Source organism: Mauremys mutica, chromosome 22, assembly GCF_020497125.1.
Source record: "Mauremys mutica isolate MM-2020 ecotype Southern chromosome 22, ASM2049712v1, whole genome shotgun sequence".
Taxonomy (NCBI): domain Eukaryota; kingdom Metazoa; phylum Chordata; order Testudines; family Geoemydidae; genus Mauremys; species Mauremys mutica.
Window position 1 is genome coordinate 3,718,228 of NC_059093.1, and position 20,315 is coordinate 3,738,542.

General features: G+C 41.2%; 1 protein-coding gene across 5 annotated transcripts in view; it reads left to right on the forward strand.

The window, feature by feature from the left end:
- Positions 1-20,315, forward strand: part of CADM1 (cell adhesion molecule 1) — a 288,701-nt gene that overhangs the window by 259,222 nt on the left and 9,164 nt on the right. For 2 of the 5 annotated variants that reach the window (XM_044997064.1, XM_044997067.1), the window contains 2 exons: positions 385-417; positions 12,494-12,547. The exons of 1 other annotated variant lie outside the window; for it this stretch is intronic. In XM_044997064.1, coding sequence (XP_044852999.1) covers positions 385-417; positions 12,494-12,547 — 87 coding nt within the window. The remainder of the gene's footprint in view (positions 1-384; positions 418-12,493; positions 12,548-20,315) is intronic. 2 more of the 5 variants (XM_044997065.1, XM_044997068.1) reach the window with 1 other exon arrangement.

The window sequence follows — 20,315 nt, forward strand, 5'->3', positions numbered from 1 at the left end:
TCCAGGCTTTTAGGTCTCTGTCCTAGTTTTGAGCATCTGTGTTTTGGGAGTACTTAACCAAAGAGTTGACACTGGTGGTGTTCCCCACATTTCATGTTCCCCTTAGCTCTTGACCACCAGTAAATATCCTCCTGGCAAGACTCCAGAAAAACAAAGAATTTACTGTTTTCCTCAGGCTCACAGCTTTTGAATTCAAGGCATGTCCTTTAAACAGTGCAACTCACTTCAAATGCTTTTTGCCTTTCATTTTATTATTGCTTGTCACGCAATGTTCTTTGAAAGCTTGCTCATATATTATCTGTTCCATTTTTTCCATTTTCCCTTTTTTTGCATGCCGTTCCTCCTGTTTCTTCCCTTCCTCCAATCCTCTGTTCCTGTGTGTAGACACAACGGCGACGACAGAATCGGCAGCTCACGGTTGGTATCACATTCCTGTTTATCTACTTTCTCAGCACTGCTGAGTAGCAAGACAAGCTTGGGGTGGGGGAGGAGAGGAGGGAATGTAGTCTTCAAGGGAAATCATGTTTCAAGTGGACTGATCTCATAAATATAACATAATTTTTAAGGCTTGAAAGGATGTCTAGTCTTGTCATTTCTGTTGAGTTTAACCACCAGTTGTTACAGTCCTAGACTAGCAGCAATTCCCCAAACTGATGGAAATGGCATGCATGTAAGAGCAGTACAAAGGGAGCGACTGATTTTTAGTAATCCTTATTACTGGGGTAATCACATCAAAGATTAAAAAGAAATCTGGCTTTTGAAAATGTGAACTCAAGTTTAATTTTTTAAGAGATGCATAAAATTTTCAGTTGTATTTTTGGTTTGGGAAGAACTTGAATCCCTTAAGTCTGTTAGAGACAAGTGATATTTTTGATATTCTGTAGACGTTCCACAGAAGACCCTCTCGTCTCATAGGTCAGGAGTAAAGTTTTCATCATCACCCTGTGAGGAGAGCTTTTTAAAACAAACACCAACACTAACTCTTCTCATTGTCATAGCAGACTAGCAAACCAATCCTTGTCTTCTGTTCAAATTAGTCTATCAGCTTGACAGCTTTTCTTGTTCCCTATTTTTAAACCACGTTCAAATATTCACTTCAGGCCAAAACTCCAGCATACAAAGAGCTTGGCACAAATTACTTATTTTTAAAACAAAATGACACCAAACTTGTCAATTGTAATGAATTCTAATCCATATTTTGGAGGGAGTAAAGGGATTAATATTAATTCTTTTTTTCATGTTGGTAATGCAACTTTTCCATGTTTCACCCTGAAATTTGATAAGCCAATACATCCATAATGTGGAATAATCACTTTCTCATCTAGTGAGACGTATCTTTGGCAACAAGGAAGGGAGGGGAACTGAGATATTAAATGAATACGATAATATACAATACAAAAAGGAGGAAAACAGCCCCTGCCCTGAAGAACTTGCAATCTAATTTGCAATACATTTTTTTTCAATTCTTTTTAGGATGTTATCATATTATTCATACACTGCCCACCTCCCCCTCTAAATTATGATCACAGTTTCTGTTAAATGCTACACATTTTCACATGGTTACAGTGTTTTTGTCAAGACTCCTGGTAAATGAATGCATTTCTAGCAGCTGCAGCAGGAGAAGCCATTGTAAAGTAACAAAGCCCAAATGACCTCATAAAACAAAGACTACATTGAACAAACTTTCAAGGTCAGATGAACGCAAAAAGTTATGGAACCTACTGATCATTAACATTTGAGGAGAGAATAAAAGAACTAAATATGAATACAGTGGTTGGGTTAAGTGACAACTAAGGGGTGGACTTAACAGTCCACCAATATTTGATGTGTCCAAACTGAGGGAGGAGAACTATTTAGAGGCGTACAAGTGATTAGAACTTCAAATAAAACTACAGGCAAATTCAGATGAAATAGTACTGTGGACTTTTAAAAAAGTCAGCTAAGCAAAGTTCTACAACTGTAGAAAATGCACATTCGGAGATGTGCTGAATGACTTAACACTAGCTCTTTTCTACCTCTAATCTCTGATTCAGGAATTGATTGAGATATTAAATTTCAGATTCCTAGGATAGTGCACCATTGTGCCTCTCTTAATGTTGCTTCACCACACCCCAATCCTAGTCATTAATCAGTTTTATACAGAATTTCCTGATTTAGTGACTCATCTCAGCCCTCCAGGCTTATTTCTGTGTCATCTGTGAGTGAATGATATTACTTTCTATTAGATATTTTAAAATCCCTTATACTTTCAGGTGGACTGTGGAATTTAAAAATATCTTGGACTAATTAGGATGACAAAGTTATCAAAAAATGTGTAGCCATAAAGATTAGGAGTGGTATTTCCTAAGCACTCAGTGTTGGCCAAACGCTGACTAGGAGTTTTAACATGGGCTTCTCAGGAGCAGAGTTAGGCCAACACCGAGGATCTCTTTATATTTAGCCTCTGTTTACTTGCTCCTCCCTTCCTGATCTCGTTATCAAAGTCTCTGTGCTACAGAGGCCATATCCCCTGGCAAAAGAAGTCTGGACATGTGCCTTTACAAGGCTAGTGCATACTGCTCCTTGAATAATTGGAAGTCTCTAGAGAAATATAGGGAGGCTGCATGAGCTTTATCAAGTGCCCCAGCCGCTGCTAAGACAAGAGTAAGGCCAAGACTGAGTCCTGAATCATAGGCTATCGGGGCTGGAAGGGACCTCACGAGGTCATCTAGTCCAACCCCCTGCTCAAAGCAGGACCAATCCCCAGACAGATTTTTGCCCCAGATCCCTAAGTGGCCCCCTCAAGGATTGAATTTACAACCTTGGATTTAGCAGGCCAGTGCTCAAACCACTGAGGAATCCCTGATAATAGTGCGCTTGGCACTTACTGAGATCACCAGACAGGTCCTACTGCTCATGCAGTTTAAAACAAAATATTTGAAAGTCTTTTCCACCTTGATTTTACTACATCTGCCAAGTCATAAGCTTGAGATTGTTTCCATAGAAACCATTGGCAATATTAGAAACATCTGAAACAGAGCAGGCTATTCAGGGAATACACATGGCTTGACTTTGGAGTAAATCAGGTTCTTCCTTTTTTTTAATTTTCCTTTTACCAGTGCGGTTTGATTCAGTACTAACCATAGTGAATTGTGTGAAACCTGCTCACCGTAAGGATTTTAGGTTACTGGTTCTCCTGATGTTTGATCAGTACTTTCCAGCCTGAGAAGAGTTGATGGATTGGAGGCTTTTCCCATTTTAATTCCTCTTGATGTTAAAGCAAAAATAAGAAACTAAAACATATTATGGGGATGCCATGCCTCAAACCTTAGGGATCTGTATAAGAAAAGCTTAATATGTCTAGTTGTAGGATACCTGGTTCATATAACGCCCAAAATTTGTACTAACATCTTTTTGGTGTCTAGCTGAAATCATAGCCATTTGCAAGTAAAGCTGTTCTTTGCGTCACTGTGGGGAGGGTTAGAAGGGTCTGCCATCCTGCAAACTAGGACTAGTAAACTAAACCAAGATTGACATCTTTTGTCTGAAATAACACTTTCGTTGATCTCTGGGAGAACCTGGGCTAGTGGGAGGGAGCCCCAGAGGTATCAAAATGAAGTCATTGAATCCATAACTGTTGTGAAGAGTTGATAGTGGTGTTCATGTTGCAGAAGGAAATTGCATTAGAACACAGTTGCAGCAAAATAACAAGTATTTGTTAAATAATTAAAGCTATTAGTAGATAACGTTAACTGTTTAGGGAAAGCCCTGAGGGGGCTCCATTACGCCAAGAAGCACCTGTTTTTCAGTATGTTAATCTACAGGTGAGAAAGTTGTCAGGTCTTATCACAGAAACAACTTGAATGACAAGATGTGCTAGGCAAACTAGCTTTGACAGTCTTTTCAGCCTTAAAAATTTACCTGAACTCCACAATACCTCCCTCTTCAAGTGTTTTTTCCCTATGAAGACTCTTGGGTTTCTTTCCAAGCTTGTGTTGCTGGAGTGTGTATGGAGTATACCAGATGTTTATGTACGTTGGCCATTTGTTCTTACCAATCTGAGTGAGCATGTACACGAATGATTAGAAATGCATGGGCATGATATAAAACCAAATGGATTTTCTCCAAAAAACACTTAAAATTAATTAAAAATTTAAATCCAATAGATTGGTAGTAAAGAAAATGTGACCGTAAGAGTGGAATTTACAGCTAGTGAGACATACAAAACTACAATCTCGGAAAGGTTTTTTTCAGTGATTATGATTTTTGGAGTGTATCCTAGAGACCTGGAAAAGAGGAGCCACGTGTGTGAGTGCGTGAATGCGCGTGTGAGAGTGCGTGTGTGCATGTAAAACAATAGCCAAAAAAGCCCTGCCATTCCTATTTTCTCATGGTACAGAATTTGCAGCAGTAATGCATGAGTAACTTACAGCACGAACTTTATTAACTCTTCTGTTTAAAAATGAAATAACTAAATTTTCTTGTGCATTTTTTTTCCTTTCTCTGCACTGTTTATTATCAGAACTCTAATAACAGCATGGTCATGGCTGGCAGTAGTGCTTGTGTTTCTGCTGCACTGCGGTAAACTGGTTTTACTGAAAAAATTTAAAAATCCACTTTCCCTTCTGATTTTTTTCACTTCATGGTGCCAGTGGGGCTGAAGCTCCCCCATGCATTTTGAAATCCCAATTCCCTGCATCAATTGAATTAATGTGAGGGATGAACATGGTATAGCAATGGCAGAAATAATTAGTTTAACATCTAATCCCATAGACTTTGGAGAATAGGCCAGGTTCATTCCCCCCCACCCCATCCACCAACATCTAAATTTATTTGCTTTAACAGCTTAAAGTCTTTGTTCCATGGTAGGCTTAGGAGCTTAGCCTCATAGGTCATTTGCCCTATAAGATACGTCTCTATATAATTGTCAAACTCATTCTTTTACCGCCTATATAAAGAACGCATGTATCTGTGGCCATGCTTTTGTTCATAATGCTCGGTGTTCCCACAGCAAAGACAATATCTGAACTTCATAATTTTCTCAAGTTCTTACCTCGAGTCAGTTTTAAACCAGCCCTAAACCAGTTTAAAAAATAATTTAAAAACCGGTGCACATTGTACTTCACTACGAATGGCATATCCATTCTACATGTGTACATATTTATCTGAATACATAAAAATAACATTCAGGAACTGTAATTCAATCAAGGGATCCTGCTAACAGCATACACATTGCAAAAGCGCACCCTGAAGAGGCTAATGAATGGAGGAGAAGTTTTCAATGGCATTTCAGCTATAATATTTAGCCAGGGAACAGTAGGTTACCATTTTAGTGCAGACAGAACTCCCACGAATAATAGCAAGGAAATAAATTGGTTGGAAAAACCCCTCCTAAAGCTGACAAAGCAGGAAGACAGAATTTCATAATAAAATGTCTGTGACACCAAAGTCTGGTTAGAGGGTGGGGGAGGAAAAAATATTATCCATATCAATATTGTAGATATTCATGCTAGCTAAGAAGGGGAATAGGTAATTGGTAGCACATGAGGGGTTGTTGATGTTGATGGTAACACAAATGTCCAATGGGTTAAGTTACTGTTTCCTTTCTAACAGTTACCCACTCTGAAACTCAGGCTTAAGATGGCATCCCAAACTGAGCCATCCAAAAGCACTAACCACTTCTGAGAATCTTGGCCATATAAACAGTACAGTAAAGAACAATCTCATGCTGGCTTCTGTATTGACATAATAGGACAACAGTGGTGCCTAACTGCTATTCGTTCCATTTGAAAATTTTCTCCTTAATATATAACCCTAATAGTGAATATAATAATTTACCTTGCACGTCCAATCTTTGGGGCAATTTAAATAAAAGTCACAAAGATCTTTACCTATGTTTTAAGATGTCTTTAGACTGGTGTGAAATGATTAACATAAAATAGAGCCATAATTTGATATTTCCTGTCTTATAAGGAAAGAAAATAATTGTTGCTTTAAAAAATAGAGATTATTTATGGAACGCTACACAGTGTTATTTTGTCAATATAAATCTGAATAAATAGATGTCATACTAATGTAATCACTGAAATATCTGTACCTGGAAGAGATAAAACTTGTAACTTCATGTTTTCACTTTAAGTTTTATTATTTGGCAGCAAAATCGGAGTGAAAAGTTAACTTTCATTTATTTAAAGAAGTTGCAGAAGACTTTGCATACATTTTAATCAGAAATGAAGAGAAAGGACTTTAATAGTCGATATGAAAGTTTAATGAGAAAAATCAAGAAGTAATTTACCACATTTAAAATGCCTCGCAACAGGTTTTAATACTGTTTGGTGACATTTTTGAGTGTACCAGGTGCGGGTAGAAACTGAATTGCTGAATTGTTAAATTTCCTTTTGAAAAAGATTCTTTGCTTCATAAAAAATGCAACATTGCCCTTTTTTCATTATTGAGAAAACCAAGTTCCCTTTAAGTGAAAGAGAACACAGTACAGAAGCAATTTTAGTGAGATAAAAATTGAATGGCTGCTCTTCAGGGTACAGGTTTGCATGTCTAATTCTTCTGAGAGTCAACTCCTAATTATATTTATACAAAGATGATCATATTACAGTTAAAAAATGTGCAGCTTCCTGAAATCTAACAGTGGTGCGAAAACAAATTTCATGCCATTAATCTAAATGGTTTTCTACGTTAGTAGAGAATTCAAGCAGTAGATTCCAGATGACGTGGTGTATTTAAAACACTGTCATTGAAAATGACAGTTTCATCTTTAATGAGGTGTCTGCTGCTTTCTAATGGGGAAATTTTGCAGATCAACAATATTGTATAAACATCTTAATCTTTATTATTAAAAAACCACCTCTATACCTTCTTCCTAAAATCCCTCTCCACTCAAAAGAGAATTTGAAGTAAACACAAGCGCTAAACTCCGTTTTTGCCATTCTTCAATAGCAACTATCCTTATAGGAGCATATATAACATTATTTGATACTCATTGGACCACATAAATGAGAGGGATTAGCTTTCTGAGATTTGCAACTATATTGTTAAGGTCCTTTTTGTTGCCCATATATCATTATTATTTGAATAATGGTAATGTGTCTTTATGCAATGGATAAAGTCATTTCTGCAAGAGAACACTTTCAACCAATGAAATCTCAGGAGACTTGGATATTTCTGCTCATACGGCTAAGGCTCTGTCCACTCTTGGAAAGAGCAGCAATCTGTTGTCAGCAGTTTTTAAGTAATCCAGTGCTGGCCATCGTTTGCCCTTGTCCATGCACACCTGATGTGGTCAGCAGCAGTTCAGCTAAAACCATACTATTTCTTAGTGTATATAAATCTGAGTGTATGTTCTTTGGGATCCAGTCACTTGGAACAGCAAGTACCAGTTTACTTCATCGCACTGGGTGTTATCCCTTAATTAAATAGGTTTCTTTGACCTTCGGATACTTTATTTGTGCTGACAATTTAATAAAGTAGTAAAGAAAAAGATTGTCCTCGCTGAACTAAATTTTCTATGCTTCCCGTCAACCCCTCAAAAAATCTTTTTTCAAACACACTAAAAAAAGATACAACTGTTCAAACCAAAGCTAGTTGGGTTGTAGTGGTAGCTTGCAATAGCTCTTAGTATTTAAAGGTCACAGAAGGGGTTTATCCTGCCTAACTGATTTATCAGCTTTGAGGATACTTTTCCACAAACGGATCAAGTTTTGAAATTAAAAAGAAAATCATTTTCCATATCAGATTTTTTTCACTGAAGATAGAACCTGCAATCTGCTTGTACAGCTGCTTTGCCGTTTTGAAATGTGCTCTTCTTTGAGTGACTCCACATGTCCATTCCACTGTAGGTGCACGTCTCATGCACAGTTGTTGAAGATTTTTTTTCCCCTCAGCAGTAGCCATCGGGGTAGTATGAGTGCCATTTGGTTCCTCACGCCACTGCATGCAGGTACAAAGGGCCATGCTACCCCCGAACCCACTTAGTTCCTTCCTCCGGCTAGTAACGGTTGTTGGAGCGCTGAACTTTGTATCTGCAAGCCTTCCTCCTTTTATTGTACACAGTGTCTGTAGAATTAGTTTTTAGTCTAGTGTAGTGTTTGTACATATTTAGAATAAATTTAGGGTAGTGTTTTTCTAGAGTGGGCTTCCGAGCCTGGTATTGGGCTAAAAGCATCTGTTCCTGGCTTTGGGGCCTGTTACTCATGTAACAAGTCTTGTGTCAGTGAGCAGCCCATGCCCCGTCTGCCTGAAGTGTCTGGGAGAGGTGTATGTGAGTGACAAATGTCATGTCTGTAGAAGGTTCAAACCCCAATTGAAAAAGGATCTGGCTGCCAGACTCAAGTACCTGCTTCTGGAATCTGTGCTTCGCCTGCCCTCAGAATCTTCCCACTCTGAATGCGTATGAGCACGTCTGAGTCAGGAGTGCTCCCCCTGTTAGGAGTCCAGAGGCAGATCCTCATTGCTGATACTCAAGAAGAGACAACATGAGTCTCTCAAACACTCTGTATTGGGGCCTTCGAAGTCTATGGTGAAGGCATTTGAGCAGAGGCAAGAACTTAAAGGTGCCCTCAAAGAGGAGGCATCCCCAGACACAGTCAGTAAGCCAGGAGGGATTGCTGACTCCAGAGGCTGGGACAGGTCCATTGCAACCAATCCCCAAAGGACCAGCATGCCTTTTGGTACCATAGACTCCGGAGCCCTTTCTGGTGCTGTCTACAGCCGAAGCTTTCGAGGCAGCCAGCGAGTTGCTTAACCTGTCGGTGGCAGCTTCCCCTGCTGTTTGGGTATCTCACCTGGTACCAGGGTTGGAAGCACATGGTCCCAGTTCCAACCCCAGAGCACCATTCAGTACTGGTGGCTTCTGCCGTTGTTGCCCCTCTCCATAGGGCTCTATCTAGAGGAAGCCAGCAACGATCTCACCGACACCCCCATCTCCAGACTCAGAACTGGCCTCCCCGGTACCGATGGGGTCAGTTCTACTGTGATCTGAGGTAACGGAGTCCATCAGATTATGTGTGTCTTGCCCCAAGCATGCCCAGCAACCCGCAGTGGGGTACCTGCCCATCATGGTACTGGCCACAGCCACAGCACTCAAAGGACCCATGATCTGCACATAGCTGGGCCTTGCCTCCATATCAATGGACCTTTTGGAACCCTAGGGGCTTCCTTCCATGTTCTAGAGTCTCGTCGCTCCCTTCCCACCCTTACACATCACCTGGATGCTGGGGAGCATCTGCAACAAGGTGAATCTTCCCTCCTCCAGAGTCCTGCAGGCGGAGCTGCGTGCTCAGGACTGTCCTGTGGAGGAATTAGAGGAGGGACCTCCTCAACAATCCTGAGCTGCCTCCTCTTCATCATCTGATGAGGTGGTAGTGACTGAGCCAAGCTCTCACCGTCCCATTGATTTCAGAGCTCACTGAGACTTTGTTGAAGAGGGTGGCTGCAGCTCTGTATCTCCAACCAGAAGAAGTACAGGAAAGATCATGCAGGCTTGTGGACATTTTAGCCTCTGGAGGACACTCTAGGGTAGCTCTCCCTATTCATGAGGCTATCCTGGAACCGGTCAAGGTTTAATAGCAGACTCCATCTTCTCCCTACTAAAAGGGCGGGGAGAAGATATTATGTCCCTTCACCGGGGATTCGAGCGCTTCTCCTCCAGGCTCCCTGGTAGTTTCTGCTGCTAAAGGAGGAGAGAAACAAAGCCTCAACGTCTAAAGGAAAAGAAGCAAAAAAGCTAGACCTGTTCGGCAGGAAGCTTTATTGCACGGGAGCTTTACAGCTTAGGGTCGCAAACCAGCAGGCTCTGCTGGGCCAGCACAGTTTCAGCCTGTGAAGTATCCTGAAGTTCAGAGACAAGCTTCCTGATGAGGCAAAAGCAGGAGCTCACTTCTATGGTGGAGGAGGGCAAATTTGTTGCCAAGACAGCTTTGCAGGCGAGCCTGAATGTGGTGGACTCTGTGGCTCGAGCCATGGCTTCGATCATCACGCTGCATGTTCATCTTGGCTGCAGTCATCAGGTCTTCCCCCACAGGTGCAACAAACCTTTGAAGGCCTCACACTCTTTCCCGATAAGACAGAGGAGAGGTTTCATAGTCTTAAGGATTCAGGAGTGACCTTTAAGTCTCTGGCAATAAGTGGCAATAAGAAAGCCGTTCCATCCAGAGCTTTCCCGATACCTTCATCCCTTCTTGCCATGTACCCAGAACCTCTCCACAAAGAGAAGTTACAAGAGATGACCTCCTCCTCCCTGCTCTTCTGCAGCTGCCAGTTCTAGGCAGATTGAGTCCCCTGAACAATCCTTTTGACCCGTTGATTAAGAGTAGTATGCTACTCCCCACAGTGCCATCTTTCCCCCCTCCAATCACCTATCCCATTTCTTGTGTTTGGACTCGCATCAACATGGACCAGTGGGTCTTATGGACAGTAGAACTGAGGTACACCCTTCGATTTATTTCTGTACCCGTCACTCTTTGGGGACTACTCTGATGAGAGCGTGCTACTTCAGGAGATTCAATCTCCTCTCCTCATGGAGCCCATGCAGAAAGTTCCATGCCCTTCAAAGAGAAGGGATTTTATTCCCATTCCTTCCTAATCCCAAAGGCAAAGGGAGTACCAGGCGTATTTTAGATCTAAAGCAGCTAAACAAGTTCCAAAAGACAACACAATTCCGGCTGGTTATTCTAGCAGCTGTTATCCCTTCCTTAGATCCTAGGGACTGGTATACTGCTCTTGACCTAAAGGATGCTTATTTTCATGTGGTGATTCACCAGAGCCACGGAAAGTTTCTCAGATTCATGCCTCAGAGAACTACAGGGTTGGCTAGCCCTTGTGTACTCGCCGGCCCATCATCAGTTGTCCTGGTAGTTCAAGTATCTGCTCAGATTTTGTCCTTCCTGGGGCAGGGTAGAACCTGCAATTGTTGCTTCTCCATAAGTCATTCACTCTAGTCACAGATGCATTGGATCTAGATTGGGGAGCTCACTTAGGTCCCCTTCAGACTCAGGGCCTTTGGTTTCTTGATGATCTAAATCTCCATATAAATATCGGGGCACTTTGGGCCATCTGTTTGGCTTTCGTGGTGTTCCTTTTGTGTATTGAGGGGCGGAATTTGTTGGTATTCTTAAACAGCGCAGAAGCTGTGTTCTAAGTATACAAACCAGAGGGAGCCCATTTAACAGCGTTATGCCGGGAGGCAGTGCTCCTTTGGAATTTCTACATCGCCAGTTCTCTCAACCTGAGAGCTGCTTACCTTCCCGGAGTTCAAAACACTCTGGTATACTGCCTGAGCAGGTCGTTTGCAAATCACCACGATGGTATCTGAGCCCAGATGTGTCCAGGTCCATTTTCCAGCAGCAGGGAACTCCCCAAGTGGACCTGTTCACAAGAAGAGCAAACAAAAAAGTCATCTTTTTATTCCTGAGCAATTCACAGCCCAGGTTCACTGACCGATGCGTTCCTCTGACCCTGGTCAGAAGGCCTGTTGTGTGCTTTCTCTCCAGTTCTGCTTCTGCTCAAAGTCTTGTCCAAAGTCGAGCAAGATTCTAGTGTGGCCATGTCAACATTCACTCTTCTTTGAGCAGTGTCCCTATGGGTGCTCACTGTAGGTGTATCTGCATCCCTGTGCCTCTAATTGGAGATTTTAGGTAGCAGTGTTTGTTCCGTCCACATGTGCATTCTCCCTCCCTGCTTGAGTCACCTACAGTGAAATGGACATGTGCAATTGCTCGAAGGGGGAAAAAACCTTATATCTGCCTCTCTGTAACTGGTTTTCAAGATGTGTTGCACATGTCCATTCCACGACCCACCCTCCTTCCCCTCCTTATCAAAGCCTTTCTAGTAAGAAGGAACTGAAGGGGGGTTGGGGGCAGTGTGGCCTTTTATACTTGGATGCAACAGTGGAAGGCACCAGAGGGCACTCCTGCTGCCCTGATAGGTACTGTTGAGGGGAAAATCTCTTGATGCTGTGTACGAGGCGCGCACACAGTGGAATGGACATGCACAACACACCTCAAAGAACAACAATCATGGAAAGATAGGGTCACATTTTTATCCAGGATACCCATAAATTGATAAAATGCTGTTTGTGTCAACATTTGCCAAGGATTTCAATTTGTATTGTAACTACAAATAAAATTTTACATACATACACACACACACACGTGTAATCTAAATAGAACTGTAATAAAGTGATACATCACACCATTTGACAGTTAACAATCAAGGTTTGGGAAGGGTTTTTGCATGCTGTTATGGATGAGTGATTTTGAACATTCTCCTTCATATTTCATGTGTTTTAAACAGTGTAGACTGAGGAATCTTTCTGACAGTCTATCAGTACTAAAGTAGACGATTGGAGAACTGCATTTACAAGCTAATCTATTCAAACCATCCAAAGGTGGCAAGTGACTGACTCACTTTTTTCCCCAGTAAATCCATCCTCAATTGTTAAGTGTATTATTGTTGTCCCTTGAGGAATATAAAGAAAAACGAGTTTGTTTTTACTTGTAAGGCTTTACTCGGTTGCCAAATCCCGCAGAGGAACTGAACTATGGGGATCTCTCAGGTAAGGGCGAGTAATTAGGTAAACTACTGTTGTGTTCAATCTGTGGATACTGCTTCCACTTTGATTTCTGCATCTTGGCCATTTTGCATTGCACAGTTGCTGTTGTGTAGCAATTAAATATAGAAGCCTGTCTTTTAGAAATATACTTGTTTTCGGCTTCTTTTTTCCTCTCTCAATATTGGCATTCATTTACATATTTCAGAATGGGGGCAGGGGAATGTATGCAATACGGTGTGATTCATATTTCAGGTTGTCAAACAGCAACTGTAAGTTCAGTGGCTTGAAATAATGTTTTAATCCTAATTAGAGAATGGTTCAGTTGAAATTTTGTTACATTTGTAAAACACTCCCGGATGTTGGATTGTATGAACGTCTATAAAAATGCAGTTTGCACTAAATCTACCCTGCCTGCTACTTCATGTTGTGCTGGGAAATTGTCATGACATGATTATCTCAAATGGGGAGAGAAGGGGACAATTATTTTATCACGCGCTATAATGTAAATTAATTAGATGCTTTGAACCTTTTTTTCACAGCAGACTGAGCAACTTGCACAAGTAGGTTTTATTGCTGATTCCCAAATGCAGGCATTACTGTTACAAATTAAGAAACAAACAGCTCTTCAGCAAGTGATTTGCGGGGGGGGATTTAGTTGAAACACAGACATAAACTACGATACATAGATGTATGTTAAATCACTTCGTCTCACTTACACCCAGTCAGATGAGCTCCTTCTGAACATTCTAAATACTCTAATTTAGCACCTGCTGTTGCTGCTTCACTTTTAATTGTTCGTTTTACTGACCCATTTTTATTTGTGCTGTGAGGTCTTGAGCGCACGTGAGCTGTGAGGCACCATGTGAGACTTTTAAACAGCCAAGAAAGAAATGGGCCATATGGCATCAGAATGGGGCTCTTCCATGGTACACAAAATCATGGCAAAGCAGACCCACTTTAAGTCCGGCTTCCATTGTGGGACTCCTGGCAAATTGTTGAGGGGGGCTGGCTGCAGGGTTCACAGATACTTGGGACCAGCGCTGCCCAGAGGCATAGTCTTGATTTGATGCTTCTCCATTTTGTAGTAAAAAACAGTCCAATTTTATACCTTTTTTTATTCATAGAAAGTTTTGTTTTGTTCCCAGTAAACTTATCTGCATCTTTTTGTCTATGCCACTAGAGGCGTAAATTGGCCAAGTGGTTAGATATTATTTAACTACCATGCATTTTATCCAAATAAGCCATCCCATGAGCTGTACAACAGCTGTAGAGCCCGGTGGTGCTGATAATGATACCTCAGGCCTGAGCCAGTCCTGATAGCTAAGATGTACCAGGTGTTTGTGATGTATCAATGTATGGAGGGGAAATGATTGTTTTGATTTGATAGTTAATTAGAACCGAAAAAACTATAACCGATTAACTGAATAACTTAGAAAGGAATTCCCTAGTTGAATTGCTGAAATGAATCTCTTCCATCACTCCTGTCGCTGCTTTTTGAGTGGAGCTGTCTGTCTCTCAAATTCCTGACCACAGCACAAACTCTCAAACTGAGTGTAGCAGGCTGTTGAGAAATGGATATTACTGACTGGCATAGGGACAAGGTAATAATTTTGTTTAATTTTCCCATTTTGCTTCCGATGCAGCCAGTGACTCATTCTGTCTAGAGGCACTGACAGGATAGCGTATTTTCTGCTGATAGGTGTGTTTTTCAATTCAGAGCTTTAAAATATGGGGCTACATTTTCAAAAAATCTGCCCATACCAAGCAGGTGAGAAGGTGTCCTGTTTGCACGAGCACATGCCCATATGGTATGTTTTTGCAGATGTAAAACAGACCATGTGTTTTGAGAACTTGGTCTATAGGTTATTAGTATTTTGTAGGTTTTTAAAAACTGTTTTATTACTTATGCGCATGTGCCCAGAGATGAACACCACCAACTTTAGTCATCAATGCCACTTAGAAGTACAAAAGTGTCTCCTCCCCTTCCTTAGCTATAAACCAGCATACACTAACCCCTTAAGCAAAAGTCTGAGGGTATGTCCACACTGCAGTAAAACACCTGCGGCTGACCAGGGTCAGCTGATTTGGACTCGAGGGGCTCAGGCTGTGAGGCTGTAAAATTAGTGTAAATATTGAGGCTCAGGTAGGAGCCTGGGTTCTGGGACACTGCGAGAGGGGAGGGTCCCAGGGCCCAGGCTCCAGTCCAAATGTCCACGCTGCAGTTAATAGCCCTATAGCCCCAGCCCTGCAAGCCCAAGTCAGCTGGCACAGGCCTGCTGCGGGTGTTTTATTGCAACGTAGACATACCCTCAGTAGCCAGATGGGCCATCTGTCATGCCCAGAAGGTCAGTCAGCAAACTCAGGCTTTCCGACATATGGTAAAAGTAAGTTCCGAGTTGAGCGCCACCTTCTGAAAATGCCCAAGCTCCAAACTTCCAGTTCTAAGGCCTAGGAGTGAGTGTCCCGTTTGTCTCATCTCCTTTACATGTATGTTGAGAGACCAGCATTTTGGTGGCTAGCCAACATTCAAGCACGTTGGGCTTCAAAAATGAATAGCAACACCTTGAATTGCACCCAGAGTTGGACAGGAAGCCCCTCCAGACAGAATTATTGATGAGCTCTGGCATCATTAAATGCTAGTTCAGCAACTGGGTTTGTGCAGTATGTCATTAATTTCTGGTATTCATACCCTGCCAAACAGTTCCCCCAGGGGCTCTCCGAACAGCATCTAGGTGGGCAGGTTCCAGTGGCCTGTATGACTTTTGCTGTTTGAGGTACATATGTCCCTATATAGAAATAATAATATATATGGAGATATAGAACTAGAAGGGACCCTGAAAGGTCATTGAGTCCAGCCCTCTGCCTTCACTAGCAGGACCAAGTACTGATTTTGCCCCAGATCCCTAAGTGGCCCCCTCAATGATTGAACTCTCAGCCCTGGGTTTAGCAGGCCAATGCTCAAACCACGGAGCTATCTCTCCCCCTATGACTCAAACATTTGCTCTGTAACATAATAAGACCCTATTGCTGTGGAATAATTTGTTTTATGCTCACAGGAACTCATATGAAATTATTCCCCCATCAACCCCTCCTTGGCACCATACTATCAGGGGTATCATAGCTGTAGTCTTGTCAATCACTCACCTGTCACAAGTGCTAAGATGGTTTTTTGCTTATGATTGTAATAATCCTGTTAAATTAATTCAGTAAATTGTAGTTTCCCTCCCCACAGATGCATTATGGTCGTCTTATTTTTCTCAACAGTGTTGATACACATCTTGTAAAACACTGAACAATCAAGGAGCAACCATGTAGCCTCTGCATCTGGTTTGATTAGCTAATCAAAACCTGATTAGCATCTTTGTTCAAGGGGGATGCTGATTAATCAATTACTATTGATTGTAAGCGTGGCTTCATTCTCTAACAGAGAGATGTCTGAAGAAACAGCCAATAAAAATTGAGCAGCTGTCATAGTGATTAAATTTATTAAAACAAGATACATTCTTTTTTATGAAGCTATCTTGAAATGGGTCACTGCAGAGGAGCTTATTGATTGAAGAAGGATGAACTCCTTGAATTTCTATAGTTTAAGTTAGAGACCAAATTCAATTATAATACAAGACAAACAGGTTAACACCAGTCTTAAACAGTCCATCAATAAATTAGAGTAGGTGTAGCGCACTTAATCCTAAACTGTCATCATGAATAATAATATCATCCATTCCTACTGCATCCGGGTAGCAATTCCAATCCTTCCCTATTTATGGATGAACAGGACACATTTCTCCAAACTAATTACAGGCACGAAAAATCTCAAACCCCATCGCTGCTTTAGCTAATACCATTTTCATAGGCAGCTTGATAAAACTCACACAAAGCAAGTCGACCAACCAATGTACTTCTTTAAATAGAAAATGCACTTTGAAAATGTTCATGGTCAATTATCAGAGGGGTAGCCGTGTTAGTCTGAAACTGTAAAAGCAGCAAAGAGTCCTGTGGCACCTTATAGACTAACGGACGTTTTGGAGCATGAGCTTTCGTGGGTGAATACCCACGCATCCGACGAAGTGGGTATTCACCCACGAAAGCTCATGCTCCAAAACGTCCGTTAGTCTATAAGGTGCCACAGGACTCTTTGCTGCTTTCATGGTCAATGTCTTTTTTAGCCTCCTAGTTATTAGCAGAGATGGACTGGCTTTTTTTTATTACATGTTATGCCTTTTACACAGTGGGTAACATCTTCAAAAGTGCCAAAGTGATTTAGCGCCCAAAGTCCCATTATCAAATGTGATTTAGGTTAGGAGCCTAAATCTCATTGAACGTCAATGGGCCATAGGCTCCTAAGTCACTTTTGAAAATGGGACTTTGTCTCCTAAGTCACTTATGCACTTTTGAAAATGGTATTCATTAACTTTACCTTTTAAAAGTAAGATATTTACTGGGCTTAGGGTTTTTTAAAAACAATCACTTGTTTTCCCTTCTCCGGCACAGTCCATGTATTGCAAAAACATGAGTAGTATGGTAGCTACAAAGAGACCTTAAAAAAAATTGTCCCACATCATAGCTTAAAAATTAATTTCCCCCTAGAAATGGAAGTGCTGTTAAGAAATGTTTGTGGGAGTACAGCGGTAAATCTCAATTGCCGAAATTAACGGCCAAGCTGCACACGCACAAAGGGCTCTATCAATCTTCTGCTTTTTACAGTACAAAGGTGCACAGAAGAAACTTCAGAGCTGTCAGTTACCCCCTATTTCTCCCCCCAGAAAATGTTTTAAGACCTTGGTCTACATAGCAGAATGTAAACCAGAAAAAATAGACGTAGCAGCTACAGTAAATCAGTGGAGTAAAACACTCTGTTCCCTGAGCCAGAGGTGGGACAAACTATATCTCCTTAAGTGCTTTATTTATACTGTTCCCCAGATGGTAGAAATAGCGCCTTAATGAGCCACAGTGGTGGAGTGCATGGAAGTGCAGTAAGAAACACTGTGAAGGTTAAAAACAGTCCTTGAGGCTAGTCTGGCCTGGTGATGCGGTGTTGGACACCAAGTTCAGAACCTAAAGTTTCTGTGCACTGTGGCAGTTGGGAGTGTTGTGAAGAAACCTTCCATCCCTTTAGTCACCCTGGGAGCTACTGTGAAGAACCTTGACTCATTGTGGGGGCAACTGTTCTATGCAAGGGGGAGGGGCTGATATAAGCCCTGCTTCTCAGTTTTAATTGCCAGGTCTAAACTCAGTCTAGGACTTGAACTTGGTCACCTAGGGCTTTCAGTTCTTGTGCCAATTTTTAAAATAAAACATTCTGTTTCAGTCAGTGGTTTTCAGTAGTTTTACAGGTATGTTGCCTTCTACTTCTAAATCAGATATGACTCGGATTTTAAATTGGGCCAGTGATGAGTCCATTGTCATATCTTATTCAATCTTTCTCAAGCTCCGAGGCTTGAGTTCCCACCACTTGCAAAGAGATTAAAAAGAAACTCAAATGTAAAATATTACATCTAAGAATGGCCCAGTAGACACAGAATCAAACAGACCCATTCACCGGTTAACGGGAAAAGATCTGCCACAATCTAGCCTAGAGCTCCAATCTTCCTCTAGCTGTTTTAACCCACACTATCCGAAAACTGCCATCGAAATCCACTCCCTTCTTTTCAGACAATCGATAGTGTCCAATATCCTGGTTGTTTTAAAACAATTACTTCTCTGGAAGTCCAAAATACCATGTCAGTTTTGGAAACCTGGGGTTAATAAGTTGTTAGTCTTTAAAACTATAAATTAATTATAACAGGATATTTAGGTTTAAAAGGCAGCTGTTAATGGCATATGGTACTGTGAAAATGATTCTGGACAGAATTTGTCTGGAATCAAGAGATGCATAAGCAGTTTCACTGATCATTTTCATAGTCCAACATGGTGCTTTCGACTGTTTTGTCTCCTAATTTATCCTCCCTCTTACAAAAGGTAAACATGAGGCCACTGTGGATTTTTTTCTTAAGCCAGAAAAACAGGTACGCAAAGTGAACTGAAATTCTACAGGTTTCAGGGTGGTAGCCGTGTTAGTCTGTATCAGCTAAAACAATGAGGAGTCCTTGTGGCACCTCGTTGTTTTTGCTGAAATTCTACAGATTGCACACTGCCATGGGTTCACTATTAACTGTATTATTTAATCTATCCTCCCCAGAAATCTGGAAATATATCTAATTGAGCTATGGTGTTGAATAGATACTATTCAAAAGTTCATTTCCTTTTTTCCTTATGCATACTGTTTATCAAATATGCTCGTTTCAAGGAAAACTTCAGGTTTAATATATTGTCAAAGCGTGGATATGTCTTAATTTGTGGATAATGTAACAGTTGGCTTATCCAGTTTTAAAAAAAAATTAAAATAACTTTGTAACAACTCCCAAAGTCTCCAATTCCCTGTACTTTTAAATGGGGGCAGAATGTCCTTGCTGTTAGTTCATATCAGGCTGACCCCCTGGTTGAGACGTTGACTGTTGTATCAGCCCCCAATTCAGAGTCAGCAGCTCCTTTTTTCCCCCACTGGAGGCAGTACAACAGTGTTTAAAAATTCATTGTTTCAACCTATATTAAGTTATTAATATAGCCCTCTAAGGAAGTGGTGAAACAAATCACTGCAGTTTTCCTTTTAAGATGCTTTGACATATTAGAAAGAACCATACTTGAAAGTTGGATGATTTTTTTTCTTTTGCTGTGGTGCAAAGTAGTTGCTGAATAGTGCAGTACCACTGTATGCTGCTCAGAGAGCAACATGCAACACTGTATCTTCAGCTGTTTCTTACCTTCCTACATTGCTTCCTCTCAACCAAGCACACCCTTCAAATGGCTATTCGCTGTTGAGACCAGCATGCTCCAATGTATGTTAACATCTTAATGGGAACGCTGAGCATGTATACATTTCCTACCCTCTGACAAGAGGGAATTAAATGTCAGAAGGATTTGTAGCATCTGTAATTGAATTGGTGCTGAGCAAAGCAAATCTTAAGGAAGAATAACATATTAGGATTAGCAAACAATGTGGCATTTTGTCAGTTCCTGCCATCTAGCCCGTTCCCCCTTCAATAATAAAGTTGTTTGATTTTTTTATCATAGATATGAAGCTACAGTGAGTTTTGTAAATTGGGGGCAGCATTTTTCAGCAGATGCCTTTTTTAAGGTCAAATCTTTGTTCCTGCCACCAATTTCAGAAAGCTGCTGCTTCCGCTACTCTCTCCCCTCCCCCCAACATCCCTTTCTTTCCAACAAAGAATTGGCATTGATGATTGACTATTCCCTGTGTTAGGATAATGTCCGTCCTCCCCCCTGCTCTGAAGGGGCTTGAGTCTTTGTTTGTAACAATACCTGATCTTCAGGGCTAGTAACTGAGCTGAAAACTCAGCATGCATGTCCAGGAAAGAGCTCTACCATCTGGAAAAGCGCGCATATGTGCATGGACATAATGTGTACATTGTAGGTTTGCTACTGCAGCCTGTACATGGCGATTTCATATGAATGTCAATAGTAGCCTTGTGGGTTTGAGCTACAGGATGGGGTCCTTACTCCCTATAGCTAAAGCACCAAGTAAAAAACAAGGTAAGTTCCCATCTCAGGTGTGAATTTTTGTTTGTTTATTTTGCACTTGGGTAATTTAATAGGAAAAATTAAATAGCCTGATCTGATGCCCTGTGACACTTTACAATAAAAGGAAAATTATTTGTTTCCAGTCATCCCTAAAAATAGAAAGGTTCATTTATTTCAGGATCGGTTGGGTCAG